The 24,024-nt window shown below is 39.4% G+C and overlaps 2 protein-coding genes across 3 annotated transcripts in view; one reads left to right on the top strand and one right to left on the bottom strand.

Moving 5' to 3' along the window:
- Positions 1-607: 607 nt before the first annotated feature.
- INTS12 (integrator complex subunit 12) lies at positions 608-23,806 on the bottom strand. The gene is made up of 7 exons (XM_075543968.1): positions 23,663-23,806; positions 18,044-18,208; positions 12,497-12,649; positions 10,288-10,475; positions 8,840-8,999; positions 5,963-6,109; positions 608-1,302 (listed from the first exon to the last, which is right to left on the bottom strand). The coding sequence occupies exons 2-7, from the start codon at positions 18,197-18,199 to the stop codon at positions 721-723; spliced, it is 1,386 nt and encodes a 461-aa protein (XP_075400083.1). The 5' UTR covers positions 18,200-18,208; positions 23,663-23,806; the 3' UTR covers positions 608-720.
- The window catches only part of GSTCD (glutathione S-transferase C-terminal domain containing), a 143,828-nt gene continuing 143,609 nt past the window's right edge, over positions 23,806-24,024 (top strand). Inside the window, exon 1 of one of the 2 annotated variants that reach the window (XM_075543965.1) lies at positions 23,806-23,999. The gene's annotated coding sequence lies outside the window, so the exon portion shown is untranslated. The remainder of the gene's footprint in view (positions 24,000-24,024) is intronic. The other variant, XM_075543967.1, reaches the window with a different exon arrangement.

The following is a 24,024-nucleotide window of genomic DNA, read 5'->3' as shown; positions in this document are numbered from 1 at the left end:
GAAAAACTGCACTAACAGAGCATAGGAGCTGGTATCAAGGGCTCAAATAGAAAGTAAACTGTATGCTTACTACAGTTAACATATAGAGTTGTTTTAAGAGCTGTAAGAGTCTTCAGTAAAGTGATTGTTTTAAAAGAGCATAGGAATGTACAGTCTATTGGAATAAATGATTAACTAAATGACAGCACCAATGAGAAAAAGGTAAAGATAAAATACAGAGTATGAGATGCCAATTGCTAAAAACTGACATTAAGAAAGGGGAGGAGAAGGCAAGGAGGAAGAAGCAAGAGCAGAGGCTGTGTACTGGCGGTGCATATCCAGCCTCCTGGGAGGGAGAAGAAAACTCTGCTTCCCGCAACAGCATGTCAACTCAGCGGGCTCAAGTCTTGGGGCTTTGCTAAAAGAGAAACCACTTCTTTTTATTTAAATTTGCGTTAATTATCAATCATTTGGGTTTCTGGATGCTCTAATTTAAAATTAGTACTCCAAATCATTATTTTTCACACTGTAGAGCTGCTACTAAAAATGGTAATAACATTTTAAACAAAGAAATATTTCCATGTTTTATTAATAGTTCACATTTACAAGTTAAGAAACACACTAGAAATTTGATTACAAAGATTCATTTTATTTTATTAAATCACACAGATGATTATACGTTGTTCCTACTGGGGAGACTCTCGTCTTTCCGCAGTGAGCTGTGAGAACCACGTGGCTAAGTTACTTCTTGAGTTTCTTCTGGGCAGCTTTCTTCTTGACCATCTGTAAGCGCTTCATGGCATTGAGCTGTGATTCTTGTGAAGTTGGACCCTTCAGGGATACTGAGGAAGGGCTGCTTGATTCTGAAGTGGTTTTACTACTTGTATTTCCACTAGGCCCTGATGTTCCGCTATTTCCATTCCCACTTAGTTGGCTGCTGCTTCCTGGAACTAAACTACTTGGACTAGGAAGACCAACTTTGCTAACATTGTCACAACTAACTGAACGACTAAGGCCAGTTTTTCCCAAGGATAGAGGAGGGGGTTTCAATGGTACAGTGGGGGAAGTGCTGTTACTGGAACCTATTTTGGAAGCTAGTCCACCTTTGGATGATGTTGCCAGACCAGTCAACCCTACAGGCTTCTGATTAGCTGATGAGGTAGTAGGTTTCCCACTATTGTTTTGTGCTGTTGAACTTAATTTCACTGTTGAAGGACCAGCAGAGGAGGTTTTGGCTGCAAAAGCTGCCCACCCAGTTAGGCCACTGGTTACTGAAGAGGAAACACTGGTATTAGAAGAATTTCCCGAAATTCCTGTGGATGTCTAAAAAAAAAAAAAGACAAATTAAACATTTTATTAGAGCCAGTATGACCAATACTTATATAAAGCAAATATATGACAATTTTTCTTAACTGTTTTGTACCAAGTAATGATTTGAGAAATTTATATCTCATCACCAAAGTCACATAGGTCCTTATGAGACTGATCTAAAAACCCTAAAGGATAAAGGGGAGCTGATATCAGAGTTTAAGATGGAAGAAAATGTTTTTAAACTGATGGTGGCATCAGTTGTTCAATTATACTTGATCTAATTGAATTATGGATGGTTATACTATCTATGGTGGCATCAGTTGTTCAATTATACTTGATCTAATTGAATTATGGATGGTTATACTATCTAATGGGTGCACAGCAGATGTGGTGAAGACAGAGGATGGTGCCTGACTATGAAAAGATATAGTGTCTGGGGTCTTAAAGGCTTGAAGTCAAACAAGTGGCCATCCAAAGTGAAGCAACAAGCCCTCATGGAAGAAGCACACCAGCCAGTGTGATTATGAAGTGTCATCAAGATTGGGCAACGGGCATCAGAAGATTCACAACAAACAGTAAACAAACAAACACAAATGCATTAGTGAGAAGTAGACACCCAGCACCCATCTATAGACAATGGAACATCCCCCCACAGAGGGGTCGAAGGGAGTAGGTGAGTCAATCAGGGTGCTGTAGAGCACTAATGGGTCATGCAATATACCTCTGTTGCCTGGAGGCCTCCTCACCCTCCTCTATCATGATCTCAGTGCCGCCTCCCAATCTAGACTAGACGGGAGCATGTACATGGGTATGCGCAAGAGATAAAACTCACAACACATGGAACCCAGGAACGGGAATGGGGATAGAGATACCAAAAGGGTAGGAGGAAAGGCGGGAGAGGTGGGAAGGGAGCGTGGCACCGATTGCAATGAATGGCACATAACCACACACCCCCAGCCAGGGGGAAGAACAACAGAAATCAAGGGGAAGGGAGACAGCGGTCAGTGAGAGATTAGAAAATAATTAATCCACAATCTATCAGGGGCCACAAGGGTTGGGGGGGTGGGGGTGGAGGAGCTGATCCCAAGGGCTCATTGGAAAGTAAATGTCTAGAAAAGCATGATGGAATATATATAGGAATATGTTAGATACAATTGATGTATGGTTTATAACAAGAGTTGTAAGAGTCCCCCAATAAAATGATTTTAAAAATCATGATAAAAAAACTGATTTAAAAAATAAAAACCCTAGAAGAGGCTTGAGAAAGTTTGTGGACAAATTCTATCACCTTTCAATTCGATTTTTGTATGAACTCTTTGAAATTTCCTTGTAATATAGCAAAACCTTTCCCTAACTAATGTCACTATTTCCAAAGCAGAAAATTTTGGATGCTATACTTTTGTTCTAATGAAGTCAAAAAAGAAATATATGAAATTTCTTTTTAGGAATTACATTCAGATTCACCTATCTGGTACACCAGAAAGTCTGGTTTCATTTGTTGTTTTACACCAAACAGGTATTATCTGGCTTTGTTAAACATCTGATTCTTTGGACTTGGCTCCTAATGATTTTTGGAGTATTTCAAAAATTGAATTCATTTTTAATGAACAAAAATATTTAACCCCAGAATACTGAGGACAAAGTACTAGGCATGCAGATATCCATTTGATAATTGTTTACTGAGTAAGTGTGTGAGAAAGGAAACAGCTATATACTGATTCTAAACCCACTTTTTTATTAAATCATTTTATTGGGGGCTTTTCCATCTCCCATCACAATCCATACAGTCGAGTCATCCATCGTGTCCAGCACATTTGTACATATGCCGCCATTATCATTTTCACAGCATTTTCTTTCTAGTTGACCATTTTTAAAAAATAAAAGATCCCTTCAAATTTTGAATAAGAGCTAAAGCACTGCAAAATATATGCAGATAACTACTGTTGACTACTTGGAAGTATACAACACTTACGATGCTACTGGTTTTTAAAGAAGTTCTTATGAAGTTGTATTTTCACAACTTCCCCATCTTTCCATTGACGTTATCACGTGAGCAAGCCCAGCTCCCGAGTAACAGACTGTTTTCATCAGCTGCTCCAGACGCTTTCCAGGACATCTTGGGCGGGCTCACTCATTCCCACACCAAGAGAACTTTCCCTGGGAATGTCCTTGGCCAACAAGAAGCTCACAGTGGTAATAGTGTCTGTGTACAAATATGTGTATACATTCTATCTACCCAAGAAAACCTTTTTAAATGTCTAGAAAAGAATGAGGGCAACATATGTACAAACATGTCTGATTCGACTGATGTACGGATTATAGTGAGAGTTGTATGAGCCCCCAATAAAATGATTAAAAGAAAAAAGAAAGAAAAACTTTATTTTTACATAGGGCAAAAGTGTTTTTGCTTAAATTGTGAACTGAATTCTCATTGGAACTCTACCCTGATATTCTTAAGATTCACAAAAGTAAGTAGATGACAGTTTTACAATTAAAAAATAATGTAGTTATATGAGAAGGCTTCAAAAAGAATTAAGATAATGGAATTCTGCTATAAACTTTTTGAAATCCCCTTATGTTTAAGAACTAAACTCTGAAGCAGTTGATACGACAGTTCTAGCTGCATTAAGATCGCCTTCACTCGTCTGCCTGCAAACACGTTTAATCAATGTGAAGTTAGGAAAAGCAAGTGTTCTGAGATCCTACTTTAAAAGAAGCACAGTCTAGGTATTTGTTCACACACTTTGACAAATGTGATTTTTTCCAGTAACATCTACGACAACTACCTCATAACATTATCCATAGGAGACAGTTAACCAAAATTATGCATTCCTAGAGGCAGACACATAGGTAACAAGAGAAAAAGTTAGTCACGAAGGTAAAAGGACAATGATACAGTAAACTTTTCCTATTGTTATGAAAGTGCTGATTTTCTTTTTTCTTTCACTTAAACATAGAAACCATCTGCCATATGGCTAAATGATCTATCAACAAACTTCACAAAAGAAAACTCATCTGAAGTAATTAAAAAGACCAGAACTTAAGGAGCACAAACAAGAAAGCAAGTTCTGGATGTTTGGCGGTTTATTTTAATGGCTTTTGCTGCCTGGCAGGGCTTTTCAAGAGGACAGATGGTTCACAACATAACTCAGATGCAGAGAAGTAAAAACACAAACAATGGAAACCAAACACTTTCTTATAATTTCATTGGAGAATGCATTTTTCACAACTACTTTGAACTACAAATCATGTCTCTGCACCTTTATCCGAGTGGTAAAATCATACCACAGATGGAGATGAATGAACGTACATTTGCATTTATATTATTATTAAAAGAACTTTGATTAACACAAGCATGACAAGCTGAAGACTTAATTTTTTGCTATAAATTGATTTCATATTGGATTTACTAAAAGTACATTTTAGTAGTAATAGGTTAATAAGTTAAAAACTACCTAAAAGAAATTAAGTATAGAATATGAAACTCAAATTACTTCAATAAATTCATTATTTTTACTTCCTTCCATTTCGGCAAATGTCTACATGGCAGATAAGTAGCAGAATCTCTTCAGTATCAAGACCTCTCCCATGAGAGTTGAAGGATTAAATTTAAAAAGCACATCACTGCCTTTCTCAGAGTATTATATAGCCACGTTCCATCATTGCACCAGGCTCTTACTTGGTTTTTATAACCTCCTGAACACCATTTTAAAATTTTTCCGGAGTCTATGAGAATTTGGGGATAATATTTATTCCCTCCATTTTTTACTTAAAATTGGAATGTGTAAATTCAGTAAAATTGCACTTTTTGAGGTAAGATTAGAGTAGAGCAATATTTTATTCTCTGGGATCAAAATGCCATAGCATTAATAGTAAGGTGGTGTGATTTAAAGGATGCAAACCTAGGAAGGAAAAAGGTGATATTCTGACCATACAATAGAGCCTGTAGTGTAAGTGGTCGGTACCTTGGAAGTTCAAGATAACAAAGAGCAAAAGACGAAACAAGGAAGCAATCTTCAGTAGCTACTAAGCTGGGAGAAAAAAGCTATATGTGAAGCAGCACCAACAATGCAAGGAACAAGACTTGGTAGTGGGGGTGGAGATACTTAGAATTTATCGATGGAATTCCTAAAGAGAGAAGATGCCTAGGTGGTGTAGTTTATGATCGACCAGAGGCACTTCAGCAGGCTGGCCTGGCAATCAGCTTCTGAAAGTCAGCCTCAAAAACCATCGGGAGCAGGTCCAGTGTGTGTGCATACACATGGGGCTATCACGAATGGGAAACCACCTGCAGACAACTAACTACTAAGCTAAGAGCTGAAACTCACCCAAGGACACTCAAGAAGAAAGGTCTGACCATCTGCTTTTATGAAGATTTCAGAAGAGAACATAGAACAGTTCCTCACAACATGGGATTACCATTAGTCAGGATTAATTTAATGGCAATTATTTGCGAATGCCATTCTAGAATGCTTACCGACAATACTTCTTCAATAAAAAGGGACAAAGGAAACCTAGAGAGCAATCCTACTCCATGTGAGTACTAAGTGTCTTCATCCCAGTAAGTAGCCTTTCAGTATATCTCATTTCTCATGATATTTTTAGCAAGCAAAACTAAATTTTAACAGATTACATTATGAAGTAAATCTGTTTAAAATAGAATCTACTATACCTTGACTTCTGTTCTCTTGAATGCCAGAAAAGCTGTCTCTGGTTTCAGTTTTGTTTCTGGTTTCTTAACGAGTGGATCTTTGATAGCGGGCACCACAGAAACAACGGCAGGTGCTGTTTTCTGTGCCGGTTTCTGAGTTTTTTGAGCCTAAAGAAATCAGTGTTTTTAATTAGATAAAACATCTCATAATTGAAGATACAAATACATAAAAATAATAATGAAAATTCTATTATCAGACTTCTTGTTGACTTAAATGGATTAAGTTGAACCTTTAAAAATATTGGGATGACACTAAAATTATAGACTGCTAGACAAATTATTTTAATCATCATATTGATGGCTTAATAGATTTCATTAACTTCTAAACAGCAAAGATAATAGTAAGTTTAGAAACCATGCAGACTAGGGTTGGTTAAATAAAATTTTATCAAGATAAATTATTTCAAAAAAGGCAAGTCACAAACTATATCTAACTAAGTGTCACTTATCATGAAGTAACTCATCAATGTTCCCCACAACAGAACTTGGGATGCTCAATGCATGTCATTTAGAGAAGGTTCATGAATGCAAATGCCCGTGTTATTAGAGAGAAATTTGTGCACTGTTCTTTTACAAACCGCTGTAGTTTTCGTTTTGGCCAGTAATTAATTTTTCCCTTATTATAACTAGGCATTTCATTAAAATTTCTTATAAACTTTCATTTTCTTTTTATTCTTTAATAATTTCCAAGTAGGCGATCTTAACTATATAGATAATATGAGGAGGGTTCAACAAGTTCATTGGAAAACTCTTTCATCTCTGAATTCCACTGAGGGGTAGATAGCATTGAAGACCACGGCTTTTACAGTAAAATAGACTTTGGATTAAACCCTAGTGCAACCACCTTCCTTGCATTGTTAGCTTGGCTAAACTACCTACATCTCTGAGCAGACTCCTCCTCCTACTGAGGGTCAATTCACAGCACAGTGCCTGGCACATGGACGGGGACCGCATACAAGTAAGAGGTGCCACTGGGCAGCGTCAATACTTACAACGGAAAAAATGAAGTCTGCATAGGGAAGACGGTCCTCGTCCTGATCCTGCCTCTGACAATTTTCCTAAGACCATGCAGTACTATACCAGAGATTTTATTTATAATCTGTCCTCGTTTGTAGAAGGCAGCATCTGGCCTACTGTATACCCATGTGAATCTTCTGGTGCTATAGTTTGCCATCCTGTTTAATTTTTATTTTCTCCAGTCTTAATTCATCTCATTTTTCACTGCAGACTTCCACATCAAAGTATGGTGACCTTCAAATCTGGGTCAAGAATATTCGTAAATATGCAGGAAAATTACCTGTGGTAACAGTATCTCCTGTCAGCAGGGAAGAGGGACCGTCTTACCCTTTATTATAAAACCATGTAATGAAAATACAATCCTCATAGTATAGCCAGTCCCCAGGTTCTCAATGTCCAAGGGTTGAGCCCCTAAACCCCATTATATCAAACATTCGAGGTGCATGTAATGGTTTATAATAGAAATGGGTGCTACTTTGTGAAGTGTATTAAAATACTATCATTTTAAAAGAAACCATTATTATAATTACTATATTCTTATGTTCAAGACGTTCCAGTGTATCTGGAAGTGGTTCTTTAATGTTTTTATGCATAGAAAGGTACACTGTATATACACTAATCAGCAGTCAAGAAATCGAATGACTTACCTACTGGAAAAATCTACTAAGATCTCCTTTAAAGTGCTAAAGGAGTACAGACCTCACTTTGAAGACTAAGGCGTACTTGAACCAACCCCTGGTATTTTTTATAGCCTCGTATATGCATGTGACAGTTGGACAATGTACAAGGAAGACTGTCTTTGAATTACGGATTGCCCGAAGAGCAAACACAACTGTCTAGGAAGAAGGATGGCCAGAATGCTCCCCAGGCGTGATGATGGTGAGACTTTGTCTTACGTGACACTCTGGAAAAGGGTTTCATGCTAGGTAAACTACGGGGCCAGTAAAGAAGAGGAAGACCTTCAACAAGAGGGGCTGGCACACTGGCTGTACCCAGCGGTTGAAACACAGTGGTGTAAGGGGCAGAAACACAGCAACAGTTGCGAGGACGGTGCAAAACCAGGCAGTGTTTCCTTCCCTAGTTCAACTCAGCGGGGCTAACAACAACAAAGCAAACATTTGACCAAGAGCTGTTAGATACAAACAATGCCTAACTGCTCCAATTTAGATACAAATACCACTTAAGAGACAGGCTTAGGGATAAAACGCATGCGCAATCTGGGGACTGCCCGTAATCAAGAAATGCCTGGTACTATAACCATGGCTTTCAGATTCTTACTACCACCCAACACCTACCATTTCATAGGTCAGACTTTGGGGAGCAACTTAACTTCCCCTCTCTAGCAGATATGTCTTATTACAAGGAAGCTGCTGAGGAGATAAAGTTTGGGTCTTCTTCTGTCCCTTCTGTTTCATTTAGCCACCTTGGAAACTGAGCAAGAAATACTAGGCAACTTTTGCTGATGATCTTAGAGTTCTAGGGTGGATATGGGATAAAGAAGGGGCTTTCTACTCCCGTGAAGAGTTAGAATCTCAGAAACTAACAGGGGAGTTCAACCCTGTCTTACAGGGTCGCTGTGTGCTGGCTTTAACTGGATGGCAGTGAGGTGTTTGTATGACTCCAGACCGTTTGTCTGTCGATATTAGAATAATAAGATGAAAGCTAAACAGCTAAAAATGTTTATTACATGGTTATAAATAATCAGATTAAGGCTTATTTTTAATGTCTTAAACGTTCAAATTTCAATTTTTGAAAGCACACATCAACTAAATAGTTATATAGTTACATTGTTTAAGACAGAAAAAAAATTATGGCCCTTACCATTCTTTTCATTTGCCGGGTACAGCGTGCACAATACCACACGAGACGAGGGTCATTCACTTCCTTGTCCGTCACCTGGGGCTTATGGCAGTCTTGATGGTAGAGATTATGGCACTCTTGACATTCTACTAGTTGATTACCAGATGTCACGGTCATTTGCCTAAAGGAATAGATCATCCAACATTACACTTTCTTGATGTAACAATGTGAAGCCATATCCAGGTTGTTTTGCACATTAAAGAGGAGAGAAAACCTAAGATGGGGGGAAAATAGACAAACAAAAACCAAATCCCCATATGCAATCTGCAAATGCACTTCATTCCTTTGAAAGTTTATGTTGAACCGTAAATAAATACACAGGGCACCAAATTAAAATTTGGTTGTTTTTTTTTTTATATCTTCTCATGGGAATAATTTTTCTTTTTTCTAGAAATTAGTAAATTTTGTCTAGTTCTCTAGCAATCCTATAACACTTTCTTTGCACCTGTATTAAATGTTTATGCTAGTGATTTGTGCATTTTTCTATAGCCTTCATGAATACGGAGACTGGACCAAATGAGCTATAGAAGCAAGTAAATTACTGAACAGATGATACTCGTGAAATGTCTGATCACCGAGTAGAGAGCAGCAATATGTGTATGAAAAGAGTATAAGTCCTGTATAAAGTATCACATAGCTTGAGGTGATAATTAAGTATTTCAGATGGAAAGTTGTTACTTGTTTTCTCTCCATAATCACAATTTTTCCTTATAAATGATATCTTGCATGATCAAGGTAGACGTAAATATATGTGGAATCAATGAAGCTCTAAGAAATGATCTTATTCAAAAACACATTAACTCATTCTCTAGAAAGGTTCACAAAAATGTATAGTTACTGAGTGAGGAGCCCTGTTACATACTTTTACTCACTGGGCTGCTAATGGCAAGGTCAGCAGTTCAACTCCACCAACCATTCCAGGGGAGAAAGACGGGGTTTCCCCTCCTGTAAATAGTTACAGTCTCAGAAACTCACAGGGGCAGTTCTACCTGTCCTATAGGGTCGTCATAAGTTAGCATTGACTCAGTGGCAGTGAGTATGGTTTTCAGTCCTACAGAATCAGCATTTTCAGGAGGAAAACAGCAATAAAGACGGCAATCCTTTTGTCTTGGGTTAGGCACCAAATCAACACTTTTTTTTTCGTTGATTTCAAGGAGTTTTTAATCTAGTTAACTGATTTTTAAAATTTATCTTCTACGAAGCAGCATTATCAATTTTTTAAATCAATTTTTAAATAGATAACATCCAATCATCCTCCAAAACTCAAGAATTCAGAAAATGTTACAACATAGAAGATTAAAGAAACCAAAATCAGAAATTATAAAATATAACTTGAATTGCTCTATGGGTAGTTAACTGCCTTTTTTTTTTTTTTTAAGTGGTTTGCTCTTTAGAAAGGAACACCTTACCTACAAACAACACAGGCCAATCCCATCTCCATGGCGAAATCATCAGCACTAGTCTCCTCGAAACTGGAAAGGTCCGCCATGGCCAGGTCCTTACTTGTCTGCACCGTGATGGGAGAAGAGCGGGTCTCTGCCTTCTCCAGACGAGGTTTCTTAGGAACGTCAACTCCTTCACTTATGTCTGATTTCATCTATAAAAACACCCAACCAGAAAATAACCATGGAAGTCACGGAGCAAAATAAACTCTTAATGACTGAGAGAGGGTTAGGATGGATAGCGTATAATGGCCAAGTTCACTTTACAGATATTTTCACAGAGCTGGGTGGATGTGCACACTAAAGTGCTGCAAAAGATTTAGAACTGATTTATAATCAGGCGGCGAAAAGAAACTAGAATGGTAAAATAAGTAAAGCCAAAGAGTTTAGCACATATCTGCTTTTCTCTTGGTATTCTTATCCAGTGAGAATTCTGGAAGTTCAAAGGCTTGGTTTGTGCACTGTTTTCTCCTTTTATTTTCCCTATCAAAATTTAAACATGGGAAACCAGAGTGTTAATAAGTGGTTAACATGCGTGGCCATTAGCCTAAAGGTTAGGGTTGCAAAGTCTACCCAGAGTCATCTCAGAAGAAAGGCCTAGTGAGGTACTTCTGAAAAATCAGAAGTGGAACACAGTTCTATTCTAACACATAGCGCCATCCCGAGTCAAAGCAACTTGAGGGAAACTGGCGGTAATATTCAAGATATATTGTAAGCAGGTAGATCTAGAGCCAACAAATTGCCATCTTTGCTTCAATATTTGTTCTGGTTCATGCATATTTTACCTGTCAGATTGACAAAAATTAATATTTTTTCAATGTGTGGGACTCAGAATTCCTATTTTTAGTACATCCACTTTGAATAGCAATTGGCAATACATAGTAGTATTGATGGCGTCTTTCTTTTCCCACACAGACTTACAGGACAGTTCTACCTTGTCCTATCGGGTCACAAGGAGTCAGATTTCATTCGGGGCAGTGAGTTTGGTGTTTTTGAATAGTGCTGTAGACTAATCCTATAACACTCACTCCCAGGCAATATATTCTAGGGAAACTGTTAACATGTGAACTGTGATTTGCATAAAACAGCTCATGTGTGTTCCAGTGTAATGTAGAGAAAAGGTAAATAACCTGGTTGCTCACCAGTAGAAGAGTGAGTAAACTACCATATGAATATCATATGGTAGCTGAAAGAAATATCTAGATTTACATGCATCAACTTAGACATATCTCAAAGCCACCATGATGAGATATAGAGTGAAGAAAAAGCAAGCTACCCAAGAATGTAGTATGATATAATTTAAAAACATAGAAAACAATGTCATATAGTTTATAGTTAGCCAATACTTAGTAAAAGTGCAAAATCACTGACAGGGCAGGAGTTACTAAAGGTTGCTTTAAAATTCATTTTTTATTACAGATAATGTACTACAAATAAAAATAGATTTTTACTACAAATACAAATTTTACTGTTAGTTTTAACTACTAACTATGTACAGAAATCATCTAAAATCAAGAATATAAGGATTATCTATAGGTACCATTCTTGTGAATGCCATTCTGAAACAAATTTCAGGTTTAGTTGTTTACATCTTTACTATTCTTTGTTTGCTTTTCTTCTCAATGACTATCCCCTTTATAATCTCTGTGTTACAGAACTGTTTACACTTGAAATTACAACATCCCTCAACTCACTGCCACTGGGCCAATTCTGACTCCTTATCAAGCCTGTAAGACAGGTAGAGCTGCTCCTGGGAATTCCCGAGACTGTAGCTCTTTATGGGAGTAAAGAGCCTCATCTTTCTCCTACGGAGCAGTTGGTGGTTTCCAACTACTGACCCTGTGGGTTAGCAGTCCAAAGGCTAACCATTATGCCATCAGGGCCCCTACAATAGTCCCTGTAGAGTTCAAATATTTAACAATAATTTTAATAAACAGTTAAGAAAATATACTCCTGTATTTTATTAATTTCACAAAAAGTCAACATATGTAGTGACCTTGTAGGCTAGGAGTTGGGTTGCTAACCACAAGACCACCAGTTTATTCATGGAGAGAATTCCATGTACCCATCTATATTAACTGCTATATATATTTTTTAAAGTAGCATAAAACATTGTTTTACTTATAGGCCAATTGATTTACTATTGATTTTGAATGGATTAAAAAGAAAATCTTACTTTCTCAGCAGGTCTCTTTTCGGCTTCCTTCTTTACCTTTTCCGTTGTGAGCGCTTTGCCATTATTACTTCCAGAAGGAAGACTGGAAGAAGTTTTGGGTTCTTGCTTAATGGAAATAGTTTTTGTGCTGGTGATTTTAGGTGGCTCCACATCCTAAAAGGTGGCATTAAAATACATGGAGAATTAAATATTCAGACTAACCAACACATCAGAAAACACAGGCCATGTATCTAAATGATTTTCAGCTAAAAATGAGAATATCATTTTGTTATCATTTTATCAAATATCATTTATGTTGCATTTTCTTGTCTTCAAACGTGGTAAGTTTTGACATTTGCTAAGCTGTCACTACACTCAAGATAATGAACATATCCATCATCCCCCAAGTTGTCTTCTGGCCCTGTGCAATTGCTTTTTAGAAAAAACACGACAGGGTGAAGGAGAAACCACACCCAGTTGGAGGAACCGTGACCACCTTTCTGTATTATAGCTTAGTTTTCACTTCCTAGGAATTTATAAATTTAAACAAATGATACCATACAGTATGTACTGATTTGTGTCTGGTTACTTTGACTCAGCAAATTTCTTTTGCGATACACCTCTATGACACTGAGTATATCAGAAGTTAGTTTCTTTTGACAACAGTACTGCATTGAATATTAATCCACTCATGGGCATTTGGATAGCTTGTGGTTATTCTTTGTGATTCTTGATAAAGAAGTTGTGAACATTTGTGTACTAATCTTTTGTGGATGTGTTTTCACTTCATTTGAATAAATATTTAGAACTTTGTCATACATATGTTTAATCTTTTAAGAAACATCCAGACTGTTTTCCAAAATGGTTGTACCATTCTATACTTCCACAAAAAATATATGAGAATACCACCAGTTTCTTCACATCATCACCAACTCTTGGTACAACCAGTTAGTCATTTTTAATTTTAAACATTCCAATAGGCATGTAGAACTCTCTGGGTAGTTCAAATGTTTCATGTGCTCAGCTAACTGAAAGCTTGGTAGCTTGAGTTCACCTAGAAGCAGTTTAGAAGAAAGTTTGATCAATCTAGTTAAAGAAAACCCCCATCCAAAGTTATTGAAAACCCTATGGAACACAGCCCTATTTTAAAATACATACGTCATAAGTTGAAATTGACTCAACTGCAACTTTGGAAAGCCAAACCTGGCTGGCCACCTGTTTTTAGAAATGAAGTGACAGTATATTGGTGCCCAGCCACACTCATTCATGTATATGTTAGCTATGGCTTCTTTCATGAGACCCACTTCTATTGAGTCAATACTGAGTCACAAAATTAACCAAACCCACTGTCACTGAGTGGACATGACTCATAGAGACCCTGTAAACTACAGAACTGCCCCCACTGGTTGCAGTCTTCATGAAAGTAGACCACCTAATCTTTCTCTCACATAAACACTGATGGCTTTACATCATCAACCTTTCAGTTAGCAGGTGAGTGCTTAACCAGCGCACTACCAGTGCTCCCGGCTTTCATGATTCAATGACAGAAGTAAAGAGCTACAACCAAGACCAACACAGCCTATAAAAATGAATACACGATGGGGTACCCCTAAAACCTCGAATTGCACTGGTGGAGCAGAGATTTCATAGTATGCATTTGTCCCTCTGGGCGAGCATCCAGCAACTTGCTCTGAGTTAGTGCACCTAGTGGTGTCACCTGGGAAGGCTCTCTCTGGTCACAGGGAATTTTTTTGCAAACAGTTTCGCTCCAACCTCGTTTTTTGTGATGGCTGATGTAAGAGAAAAGCGTGCGGCTGTGAAATTTTGTTTCCTGCTTGGGGAAGCATACTGCAGAAACTGTTGTGATGTTGAATACAGCTTACAAGGGTAGCACTGTGAGAAAAACTAAAGTGTACGAGTGGTTTTCTCATTAAAAAAAAGGTAAAATGTTGATTGCTGACAACCTTGCTCTGGATGTCTGTCAACTTCCCGAATGGGTGAAAATGTCAACTTGTAGTGCATTTGGAGTTTGTCCACCAGGTTAGACTGTTAGTCAAGCTTTCTATTTAGAGGTCCTGAAAAGATTGCTTAGCAGTGTGCAATGAAAAAGGGCCTTGATTTGTGGCAGAAGGGGGACTGGTTTTGCCACCAGCCAACAAACCTGCTCACCCAGCGACCTTAGTATGGCAGGTTTTGGCAAAAGCAGCATGCCTCTCTTGTCCCTTGCACTTTACTCACCTGACCTCCCTGCATGTAACATTTTTGTTGTTGTTTCTGCAAGTAAAGAGGGACATAAAAGGACTGCAATTTGATGACATAGAAGGGGTGAAGAAAAATCTGAAGGAGGTGCTGTCAGCCATACAAAGAGATGAGTTTGAAAAATGTTTCCAAGAATGGAATATCAGACTTGACAAATGTATTAAGTGTACTGGAAAGTACTTTGAAGTGCGATAAGGCTGTTTTGTAAAAAAAAAAAAAATAATAATAATACAGATCTTTGGGGGTAGAAAAAAATCCCAGTTTTTCAGTTTTTTGAGGCACCCTCTCGTATTTACTATATTGTTTCTTCAGAAGATTTGCTGACCATTACATTGACTTAAGTGATGGGAAAATGCTAACATAGATTTATCTTTGAAATGTACTAGGTCTGTAACTTGAAAATATTGAAAACATATCTCCCAGTCTTCTGGCTTCAAAAACTATTATATATAATTCATCAAAGAAATTGTTCATGTTATCAATGAATGAATGAAGTTCCAACTTCATTATTTCAGTTGTACCTTATTCATTAATGTAAATAAAATATCAACCAATATTCAAGTTGCAATTAAACTCAGAGAGCATCTACTACTCATAAGCACACCACTTCCTTGAAGTGATTCAAATGCATGCTAAGATTTGATAAATATTAACATAAATTATTATCCTTACACAATGCTGGTGGTAGATAGTTTCAGCCCAAGGCTAAAATCCAATGAAGCTTTTAAAAGACATAGGTATATTTTCTCTATACTGACCAAGGAAAGTAAACTCTAGTTAGAAACCAAAGATCAGTAGACTGTTTTAATCATGACAAGTTTTTAATGTATTTTAATAGATGAATTTCCTTCTATGTTGGAATCCCAAAATATTACTTTTTCAGTAATCATGGATTTTTTCCTATTTAGACAAACCAATATTTAGTACAGAATAAACTTGATAGTTGTTTCAGTGTTGTGTTAATTTGGCGCTAAAGTTGCCAAAAGAATGGGTGGGAAAAATGAGATAGCAGAGGTTCAACTAATCAAAAGGCAGTAAGTAACAAAGCTTGTGGGTACTAGAACTGGTACTGGAAGCTGTTCATGCAGGCAGTGATCCTGTGCCTTGATTCTCTCTTGAACTTCAGGTTCTGGATTACAGGAAGCTATGCATGTAGTTAGTTCTCTCTGTCCCTTCGTTCGTCTAGACTCTAGGCTTGGAATTTCATGGCCAGAGCCTTAGAGAGCTTGGAAGCACAAACTAGAGAAGATAAGGGTTGCCATTCGCTGAGAGAACCTACTGTAGAGTAGGGAAAATACTATACTAGATGACTTACTTACTTACCTCATTTAATTTCCAAACCTTGCAAAGTAGGTCTTATTATCACCATTTTACCAATAAAGAAACAGAAGTTGGCAAAATTACAAGTGGTTTGTAAAATTTTCTAAGAAAATCCATATTATGAAAAACTATGCAAGGATTTCACACCATTTTGCACCAAATTAAACTTATACGAACTTGTTATAAGATGGCTGACCAGAATATAATATAAGGCACTAAGGCATTTGTGAAAAGTCCACCTCAGGGCAGTGTGAATCCTGCTGTAACTGCAGCAAGAACAAACATCACGTTCATGGTGAATCTTGGGCCCCAGAGGGAGAACTCACTGATGCTTTACAATGAGCTGATAGGGACGATATCATGAAGTAATCCGCAGTTCACAAATGGAGCACTCATTTTACGAAGGACTGAGATAATGCTGAAGATGGAGCCCAAGGCAAAACGCCGGTGACATCAATTGGGGGGAAAACTATTAATATTGTTCCTGCCCTAACTGTCGAGGCCCGATGTTTAACAGCATAAACAACAGCCCATGTCAGAAAAATCTCAGGTGGTTTAGGTTACACAATACTGACCAAAAATTTAAAGTGGAGCAAACTTTCTCCTCAATGGGGTCTGAAACTGTTGCACCCAGATGAATTGCAGATAAGACAGTTTAAGTGAGTGGGAGCAAGATCTTGAAGCATTTCTTGAAAGAATTTTGATAGCAGATAAGATATAGCTTTACTATTAAAATCCAGAGCACAATTATAGCAACGGCTCCTAAGAGGTGGAATTGGGCCGGAGCCAAAGCAGGTGAGTCAAAAACAAAGGTGACAGCAGCATTTCTTGGGAAGGCATTTTGCTGGTTGACTTTCTGGAGAGTCAAAGAATGATAACATCTGTTCATTATGAGAATGCTTTTGAAGTTTGCTAGGGATTTAGCAGGAAAACACCTGGGAAAGGGCATCAGAGAGACCTCCTCATTAAAGGACAATTTTGTCAGCTTTGATGAGAAATCATTAGTCACCCACTTTACAGTCCTGATTTGATCCGTCTGGGTTTCCTAATCTTAAAAATATATATTTAAAGGGCACCCATTTTTCTTCATTTAATAGTGTTAAAAGATATGAAAGAAACATGCATTCACCTGGTTATATTCCAAGTACCCTTGGTTCTTTAGGGATGAACTACCTGGCTGGTATTATTGCTTACAAACATGCTTGGAACTTGCTATAGTGTATATTAATAAATAAGTCTTGTATTTTTTAAATTTTAATTTTTTAATTCCATTTTCCTACAAACCTTTTGAAGTCTCCTTGTTGTATACCTCTCAGTTTCTTCAATGTACAATAAAGACAGAGGAATGCTCTAATGATCAATCAATACACATAAACCACTTGGAAAAGTACCTGGCACATAGTAAACACTCAAGATATGTGATCTAGTATCACATAACCTGGAAGAGGTAGAGTAGGATTTATATCAGGCCTGCCTGGTTCTATAAATGTATATTATTTTCATATGAAGCTGCCATGGCTATTTGTGATGATCAAGATTAGAGTTATACATCCTCAGAGGTTGAAACACATCCCATATTTCAACTCATGTTTCCTTAAACTGTCCTACTAAATTCAATTTATTTTGTTGCAAAATTCATGTCCTTTGACTTCCTGTCATTATTTTACCCTTAAAACCTTAAAAGAGTGATTAGAAGTCATGGTTACTTTCAGCAGGTAAAAAAAAATAATTCTGGTGAAAAAGAATTGAAATTTAAGTAAGGGTTTCTTTATATAGTAAGTACAGTAAGACACAACATTCCCTGTCTCCAGCTAACTTATAACACTTCTATCAAATCTTGAAAGAATTAAAACAAAAAAGGGAAAAAAATATATTTTCTTTGTGCCACAAAGAGAGGCTACTTTGGCAGAGAGACTGGTTGAATGGTATAAAGGTATGAGGACAGGCATTAAGAAACTTCCCTTGAGTTTTTTTGCTCAGGTTAGGTACCTTTGGAGTTGGACGGTAACTTGAATCAATGCCTCGAGCCAAGGATTCATCAAGCAGTGCTTTCAACTTCTCAGCAGAATCTTTACTCTTAGAATGTAAGAAGCACAGAGCTTTCAAAAAAATGGGATCTAGTTCCAGGTTCCCAGTAGCTGCCATTGCAAACACCTGCAAAGGGAGGGAAAGGCAAGCAATTGAAAGATACCGCTCGATTACCAATGTCAAACTCTGATTGTGTTCTTGCGTTTTCTAATAAGTGATGATGCACATGCAATCTAAATCCCAAAGGTTACTACAAGTCAAAGTAGATTTCCTTATTAATTCCTCACTGACACCATCTAATTACTTTCCCTGGCAACAACCAGTGCCATCAGTTTCCTGCATCTCCATATCTGTGTCGAAGTTCGAAAGCAAGCTTAGTTCCTCCTTGTCACAGAGGCCCTTTCCAATTCTGCTTCTAAAGAAGGACTTAAGTTTCTGTACACATGAATTTGAGGTGTCAGGTCAAGTTTACTAAGTGACAAAAATGTCTTTTCTTAAACTTACTTTCCGTGACAAGAGCAAAGACTTATTGTGTGAGTGGGGTGAGGAGGTCATGGCAGGGCAATGGTTAGAGGACACATGAAGTGCAGTAAGTGCTGAGCCACAGAGACCAGTGCTGTGGGCTAGCCTAAATCATCTTCCACTGTCCCCCTACCCACCCACCTACCTAACACTCAACCCCAATCTTAAATGTCTGTTTGTTTTTTAAAAAAGAACACAAACAATAATAGTGTATTTGATCCCATGTAGACTACGGTACCTCATGCATTAACTTGTTCTAAAATCTAGGCCTTTGAGGGGTGATGCCACATGTACTAGAAAAATCATATATATCTCCATCGGACCTATGATAATGCTCTTGTCCTAAGGAGCTTAGAAAACAGCCAAGACAGATGAAGATACACATCAAAGGCTTGTGATAATTCCAAAACATTAAAAAGTTTTGTCTTCAGCTAATAACCAGTGTATTAGTATCGTTCTACTTATGGTTGCCACACTTTCAAATGCCACTCCAGGCAAGGAATTATTAAAATAAAAATCATTCTTTGTGTTGAATCCTTTGATCATATACCAGGACTTGAAATCTGTCTTCTGTCCTTGAGGTTAATATTATAATAACGCAGCAGTTGAGGATTTGTCGGCAATTCCACAGTAATCTCCCATTTTCAGGGGTTTATCAAGCCATTACAACTTCCTGTGAGCTGGATCCTGGCATATAAAACTGCACAGCCTGAAAACAGATTTTGTTTGTTCCTTCCACCATTAATTTCCCTCATTCCCATGTTTGACAAGACACACAGCACACATGGATTTCCCACGTTTGGGGGTGTTTTTTTTTAAGTTTTAGAAAAGGTGTCAGAGATCACATTTGCCCCCAAATTGTGTCAAAGTCTGTGATCCATTACTTAAATGACCAAGAAAAGTAGTCCCAAAGCCAATAGTACAAAGTAACCTGATCTTAAACAGTTTTACCACTGAAAGTTGAACAAAGAGTGAGAAGTAACCTGTCACATCTTAAGACTATATTATTACACACAACATCACCATATACGACACAGAAAATTTAGTTAAAAGCTTACCCATATGGCTGTTATCACTCCTATTCTTTGCAGGAAAAAGCTCTTCAGTAAAACATCCAGAATTAAATTGGAACCCTAAACCCACTCTGCCAAGTCAATTCGGTGATTAAAAGGAGGGGTAAAGCCATCGATCCTCCTGAGTGGCCCCCAGGAAGAATGCCTGGGTGGTCTACTGACTTAACTTCATACAGCTAAAAGAGATAGCAGCTCGTTTATCCAGAACAATCTCTTTTATGGAGTCCCAACTGAAAGGACATCATGTTTGATAAAGTAGAGAGGGGCAGCAAAAAAAAAAAAGAAAAAGGAAGCCCTTCTTCCACAGGTGGGTTGGCACAGTGGCTGTAACAATGGGCTCAGACATGAAAACTGTGAGGCTGGCACAGGGCTGGCTGCGCGGAGCTTCATTCTGCTGCACAGAGGGGCACTGTGGGTCGGAACTAACTCAAGTGCACCTGGCATTACTCACAGCAGTTGCTGTGACATACACATTTCCTCTCCTTTGCAATGCCTCTGTAAGAGCCCTGCTGGCATACAGAGGTTACTTGTTGGGTTGCTAATGCAAGGTCAACAGTTCAAAAGCACATGCCGGTTCTCCAGAAACATACGTGGTTTTCTACGCCCTTAAAGAGTTACAGTTGAGGAAACTCACAAGGGAAGTTCAATGTTGTCCTATAGAGTGGCTGTAAGTCAGCATCGACTTGATGGCAATGAGTTTGGTTTTTGGGGTTTGGCAAGTCCCTCCAGTACACACATTCAGTTCAGCACTCACCCCACCCCACACCCACCAATTGCAAGGTATCCATCACTTTCTAGTCCTTTCTCTATTCTTAGCACATTTTCTTATACTTCCTACTTTTCCCTCAAACGCTCCTCTATTCTTCTGCACCCACATCCAATGATACATGCCTCCCTTGCTACCTTCTTCAGTAAGTGCTCTTCTGACTCGTGCCTTTTCTAAGGGCAAAGAGAAGTCTCTGGAGTCCTTACCTTGAATACTGCTGCTTTGCGAACCATATTCAATGGCTTCCATGTATCACCGTCTCCAAAAACCCACAGGCCCCTTCCTCTTCATCGTAACTAATGCATACGACCTTTACACTAGGCTCCTTTCCCTCTACTGTCATCTTTGATGACAGCATCCTCTTTACTTTCCTGTACTACTTAGGTCTCCAACCTCAAGGGGCCCTGCCTTTGAAACCTGCCAGTTTTTCTCTTTAGATAGTCTTGCATCATTCTACCTGTCCCACTGCCTTAACTCAAGACTGTCTCAGGGTTACCTCCCATTCTCTGCTGTGTGTGTCTTTACTCCCATCCATTTCCGCTGTTTTCTCAGTGTCTGTGGGAAATTCAGTTTTGTGAATTCAGTTTACATTCCATGGCCAGGCTTTCAATTATTCTTTTGTAGTACTCTGAACACCCTCACCCCATAGCCTATAGCTTCACCTACTTTGTAGACATCACCTTGAGACCCACCTTCTGTAGTCAAAATTTAAAATGCATACGTGAAATTAAAACACACACACAGGAAGAATAATACTTCTACATCTGTAGGGTCATCCAGGCACTCAACACAGTTTAGCAATCATCATGCTTGTCTGGTCAACCTACTTCCTAAACTTCTGAAAAGACCAGTTTATATGATGGGGTACCCGTTCCCCCTAAAAACTGAGAATTACATCGGATGGAGCAGAGCTTTCGTAGTATGCATTTTTCCTACCAGTCACGAATCTATCAACTCACTCTGAGTTAGTGCACCCAGTGGTGTCGCCTGGGAAGGTTCTCTATGGTCATAGTGAATTTTTTTTTCATAAAAGCAGTTTACCTGCTTTTATGGGATGGCTGATTTAAGAGGACAGTGTGAAACTCTGAAATTTTGTTTCCTGCTCAGGAAAAAAAATGCTGCAGTAACTGTTGTGATGTTGAACATAGCTTACAAGGACAGTACTATGGGAATAACTCAAGTGTACACATGGTTTTCTCATTTTAAAAAAGGTGAAATGTTGATTGATAACCCTCTTTCTGGATATCCGCCAACTTATTTGGGGGCACCCCCTTGTGTGTTAATCTTAATTTTCCTTAAAACTGTTTCCCAATTTCAGTTGATGAATTTACCTACAAAATATACTCATGTATATTTTTTGTGCTGAAAAACTGGGGTTCGGCTTATACATGAGTCATTGGTACCCCAGCGAGGTGTAATATCTCACTGGGGCCCCTCCTAGGTAAAGGGAGGAACGCCCATTATCTCGCGGGTAATTGCCATTTCTCAGCTGTCCATTCAAAGCCCGGCTGACACTGACCAATAGCTTCTGCATTTTCCACCCTAGGCTTATACTGGAGTCAATCAGTTTTTCTGGTTTCCCAGGTAATAATTAGGTACCTCGGCTTATACTCGGGTCGGCTTATATTTGCGTATATATGGTACTTCACACAGAAAACAGGCATCATACAGGAACTAAGTCAACTTTTGCTACAATGCTTACTAGCTTGCTCTAATCTGCATCCAGCCTTCCCTCTTTCCCACTTGACAAAAGGAAGACACCTTCTACCCACATGTAATGCTACCTGTATTCTGGATCCTCTCACTGCTTGTCCCTCACTGAAACCTTGAGCTATGGATTGTTTCCCGTTTCCTTTGTTTCAGTCCCTTTCAACTGATGTCTTTTCATTAGCATGCATTTATTGGATAAGGAGATCAAAGTAAAATATAATGTTCTGTCACACTTTAAACACAAATCTAGCCACGTCTGAAGGCCCTGCAGCAAATGCAACAAAAAGCAACCCAATCCCAAACCTGCAATAAAAACAAAAACCTCATCAAAACAAAAGAACAGCTTTCATTACTGAGAATTTGTACAATGTTCCTGTCTGTAAAACTCTTGTCCCCATCCTTCATCTGGTTTAGATTCATTAATCCAGCTAGACTGTAAACAACTCCCTAAAAGCACGAGCTGACTGAGTTCCTTGTTGCCAGGAGTTGGAATCAATTTGATGGGAATGAGGTGACACCCCTAGTGCTTAGAGCTTAACAGATGCTCAAAAATATTTATTGAATAAACGATCTAGGTTTTTATGTAAATGTCACTTTTAATTTTACGACTTCTCATCTTTCTGATCTAACCTAGGTGCTCATGCATAAATATATATGCTTATTCTCAAGATCCCGTTTCCCACACTACTTGCTATATCTCAAAGGAAGTTCCTTAATTGATGTTGGAGAACCAGATGAAGGAAACTGAACTTATTCATGCAGAATTCACTATCACCGAGGCCATTTAAAAATAGTTCTAAAAGGTTTTACTTTTAATTTCTTTGCATGCACGTACAACTTTTCAGATAAAATCCTTTAAAAGATAATGTGCTTTTTCCCATTCGATTCTAGTGCTGGGTTCCAATGATGCCATGGGCCCTCCTGGGGGAAAACAGAGTAGGTGCTGGAGCCCCAATTCCAAACCTATCCTCAGTGGAAAAGCTAGAGCAGCTATTTGGGGAAGGAGCGTCAACCCTTTGCCCAAAGCACGGTGTATCAAACTCCGGTGGCGCTGTCGCGTAAGCACTAGTTCAACTGCAAGGTTAGCAGTTCAGCCCACCAGCGGTCCTGCGGGGGAAAGTTGGAGCACGTACACCCTCTGCAATTCGCCAGGAGTCGGAATCAACTAGAAGGCAGTAGGTTAGCATGAGGGCAAGGTCCTTCCCTCACCAGGGGCTTGGGGGCACCAGGAGAGTGGTAATCAGGGAGCTGGGTTGCCAGGTCCAAAATAGGGTTCCCAGGACCTGGCTTTGAGTCCGCGTGCCCAAGCTCGCAACACCCCGGGGGGAAGCACAGCCGTCGCGCAGGGGGCACAGCGGTCTCCGGGCACGCAATGGCTCGCACGTCCCGAGCCTTGCCCGTGAGGCGGAGGGGAAGGGAGAGCCCCCGCTGCGAGCTCCCAGCCGGGCCTGCGCGAGGGTCGCGAGCCCCCAGCGGTGGGTGGGAGTGGGGTCTCTCGTCACAACTCACCGCTCCGCCCAGCAGCCCCGTCCGTTCCCGGCAGCCCCAGCCGAACCGGTCCCGGCGCCAGGCGACACCGCGGAGGGAAACAAAGGTTCCCGCGGAGGGCCGAGGGGGAACGTTTTGACGGGGCGATCGCCGGAAGTGACGCGCGCCCACTTCCGGTCCGCTGGAGTCTGAACGAGGCTTCCCGCCGGTGTAGCCGCGGAGCGTGGCGCGCCGGCTTTCGCGGTTGGTGGGGAAGCGCGTGGTCGGCGGAGGCGGCTCCCCGAGGCGGCCGCGGGCACCGGGCGGGCGGGCGGCCCGCGCACGCACCCTCCCTGCCTGGCCGCGCCTCTGCGACCAGGTAAAGAGGGCGCCCGGGCCGCCGG

Source organism: Tenrec ecaudatus, chromosome 3, assembly GCF_050624435.1.
Source record: "Tenrec ecaudatus isolate mTenEca1 chromosome 3, mTenEca1.hap1, whole genome shotgun sequence".
Taxonomy (NCBI): domain Eukaryota; kingdom Metazoa; phylum Chordata; class Mammalia; order Afrosoricida; family Tenrecidae; genus Tenrec; species Tenrec ecaudatus.
Note: the sequence above shows the minus strand (reverse complement) of the source record. Positions and strands in the feature narration are given on the sequence as shown.

Excerpts from the sequence above, each read along its gene's own strand:
- INTS12 (XM_075543968.1), bottom strand. The coding sequence starts at position 18,199 with ATGGCAGCTACTGGGAACCTGGAACTAGATCCCATTTTTTTGAAAGCT. Across the intron at positions 10,476-12,496 it reads AAAAGAGACCTGCTGAGAAA|ATGAAATCAGACATAAGTGA; the intron begins GTAAGATTTTCT and ends GTGTTTTTATAG. Across the intron at positions 6,110-8,839 it reads CCCGGCAAATGAAAAGAATG|GCTCAAAAAACTCAGAAACC; the intron begins GTAAGGGCCATA and ends TGATTTCTTTAG.